This window comes from Frankliniella occidentalis, unplaced genomic scaffold (assembly GCF_000697945.3).
Source record: "Frankliniella occidentalis isolate FOCC.00 unplaced genomic scaffold, Focc_3.1 Scaffold33, whole genome shotgun sequence".
NCBI lineage: Eukaryota > Metazoa > Arthropoda > Insecta > Thysanoptera > Thripidae > Frankliniella > Frankliniella occidentalis.
Window position 1 is genome coordinate 97,991 of NW_026267163.1, and position 2,445 is coordinate 100,435.

The 2,445-nt window shown below is 55.7% G+C and overlaps 1 protein-coding gene across 1 annotated transcript in view; it reads left to right on the top strand.

The window, feature by feature from the left end:
• LOC127749127 (alpha-protein kinase 1-like) overlaps positions 1 to 2,445 on the top strand; it is a 9,871-nt gene that overhangs the window by 6,942 nt on the left and 484 nt on the right. Inside the window, exon 8 of the mRNA XM_052265969.1 lies at positions 2,364 to 2,436. Within this exon, the coding sequence (XP_052121929.1) occupies positions 2,364 to 2,436 (73 nt within the window). The remainder of the gene's footprint in view (positions 1 to 2,363; positions 2,437 to 2,445) is intronic.

A 2,445-nucleotide genomic window follows, 5' to 3' on the forward strand; every position in this document is an offset into this window, starting at 1 on the left:
GTGGGGCGGGGCAGGGCGGCGTAGGACGAGGCGCGGTGCCGGCCAGGGCGGCTAATTGTTTGCGGGAGCCAAACATGTACACACGGGGATGAGCACACTGCTTTGAATGCCCACCAGGCCCGACCTGCCTGGCCCTGGAGACACAAGACGCCCCGCCACACCCTGATGGTCTCAACTCAGCGGCCACCCGCACCCCTGCAGCAGGCTCTTGATGTGCTTTTTGAGCAACCTTCCTCCACTTTCCAAAATAGTTTTTGGAATTTTGATGATGCACGCCCCGTGCTTTTGAGTATTGTGCATAAAATTGTTGCTTTGAAGCACGAATGATCAGCGGGAAGGGGGTCACCCCCTTCGGCCCATGATACCAGCCTGAGATGGAGTAAGTTTCGGATACAAAACCCTTGCAACTTCAGCCCGGCCGTACATTACTACGCCCCTGCGCATTGTTTGCTGCGAAATTTTCAAACTCCGGTTGAGTTGTCAAATTACAACAACTGAAATTTATAGATGTGGACAGGCTGCAAAGCGCTCCTGCTGCACTCTGCCCCCCTCCCCCACCCTATCTCCCCAGCGCTGGCTCGCCGCGCGGTTCCAGCCCAGTTCACAAGTTTTTCCAATTTCTCCGGGCCGGCTCCAACGCGCCCCGCCCAGCTCGGTCTGCCCAGCCCAGGTCTGCCTGCCCACAACGAACCTCTCCAGCAGCACCGTGTTTTGTTTGGCTGGCTGCACTCTGCTCCTGCTGCCCCTTCCCACTGTCTTCACCTGCTCTCCGACACGCGGGCCCAAGCCAAGTCCTTTGGGTTTAAGAAAAGCTCTTCGCCGCTTTTAGTGCATCACAATTGTGCAGGAAGAGGGGTTGAGATTGCAAGCGCGGGTGAATGACTGCCGAGCGCCGGGGTGGTTGGCGCGGGGGGCAGCGAGACTCCCCTTACCGAGCCCTTTTAACGAGCTGCTAGATTAATGGGCTCCTCGCATTTCACCTGCAGCTCGCCGCACCACGGCGCGCGCGCGCGGCCGGACAAAACTGCCTCGGTAGATAAATTAGGTAAACTACTTTTTTTCCACCAACCCCCTTTGGCTGCCGCTTCACTCTTTATCCGCAGAAACCGTCGGGTCGTGTAAGTGCATTTTCTCGTTTGGCTCGGCCACAGTCCACAGTATAAGCCGCCGACACGCCCTGGCGGCGCCAGCAGCCGGCCGGCCAGGCGGTGATTAGGGGGAGCAGGCTGCAAGGGTACCCGAATGTTGTACCGGCTACCTTGTAGACGATATTTAAAGGTACCTTTGGTAGGTACCTTATTAAAGGTACCTTATTGTACAAGATACCTACCTAGTAGAATATGTATCAATGCCAATGTAGAGGACGGTCCAGTTGGCAGTTAGAGCCCCTAAACAAGCATCTCATTAGAAAATGCACAATAGAACACTACGCGCGCACTCTTAACCGCTAGGGTTTGTTTTGGAGGACTAATAATTTTCCCATGAAAAGATGAATTTAGTGCACATCTAGGCAAAATGCAATGTTTATAAGAGGCAAACGGCAATTTAGAGGTGGTAACGAAGTGCAAACAATGCATCTTTTAAGTCACAAAAAGAAAATGTCCGTTCCGATTTAGTGTGCGTGCGAACAAAGAAAGAAGTCTCACAAACTGTTTTGCGGCACTCAGCACACCGGCACAGCAAGAGGAGCAGCTTTAGCCAACAGTGTACCCGGCCAGTGGCCCCGACCCAGCCCAGGTCCCCGCGGGCGCAAGAGGCGGGCCACCTCAGCCTGTCGCGCTGCCAAGTCAGAGTCACTCCCCCCTGAATCATCTGGTCTTCCGCTTACCAGCCCGCCGCCGGCCCCGGGACGGCCGGGCCGCTGCACCGGTGTGCTCTTTAGCGGCCAGTGGCCCCGAGGCCCCGCCCCCGACCGCACCCCCCGGGGGTGGCGTGGCCATAACGCGCCATTATTAATATTTTCTTGTCTGGTTGCCCTTCTCTATGCACGCCGACCAACGGCGGGAAGGATCTCGCGTTGCTCGTTTGAGTGCTGCTCTGCCCGGAGTCAGCTCGGGAGTACTATACTCAGATATCAACCGCATTCTTATATTGGAAATACTTGTTTAATTGCTACATTAGAACGAGTGCCACACCCTGCTGGGTATGACCACTTGTTCAGCTGCCTGTTCAAGGTGGATTCCCTGAATACAAACGAGTTGTCGATCCCGGTCTCTTTGTTGTAAAGTAGAGACGTTTTTTGTTGTTGTAGCGTAGTGGCAGTATTGAATTTCACCCGTCTGATGAGTTTCGGCCAGTTCCCGTGGTTTTCTGCATTTTCGCGTAATCTGAACCGACATGTGTTCTCTCTGTTCTCGGTGCAGCAGGGCGAGACGGTGGAGCGGCTCGGACAACGAGGCAGGGCCGGTGGCGGGCCCGGCGGGGGCGGCGGCGTTGGCGGGGGCG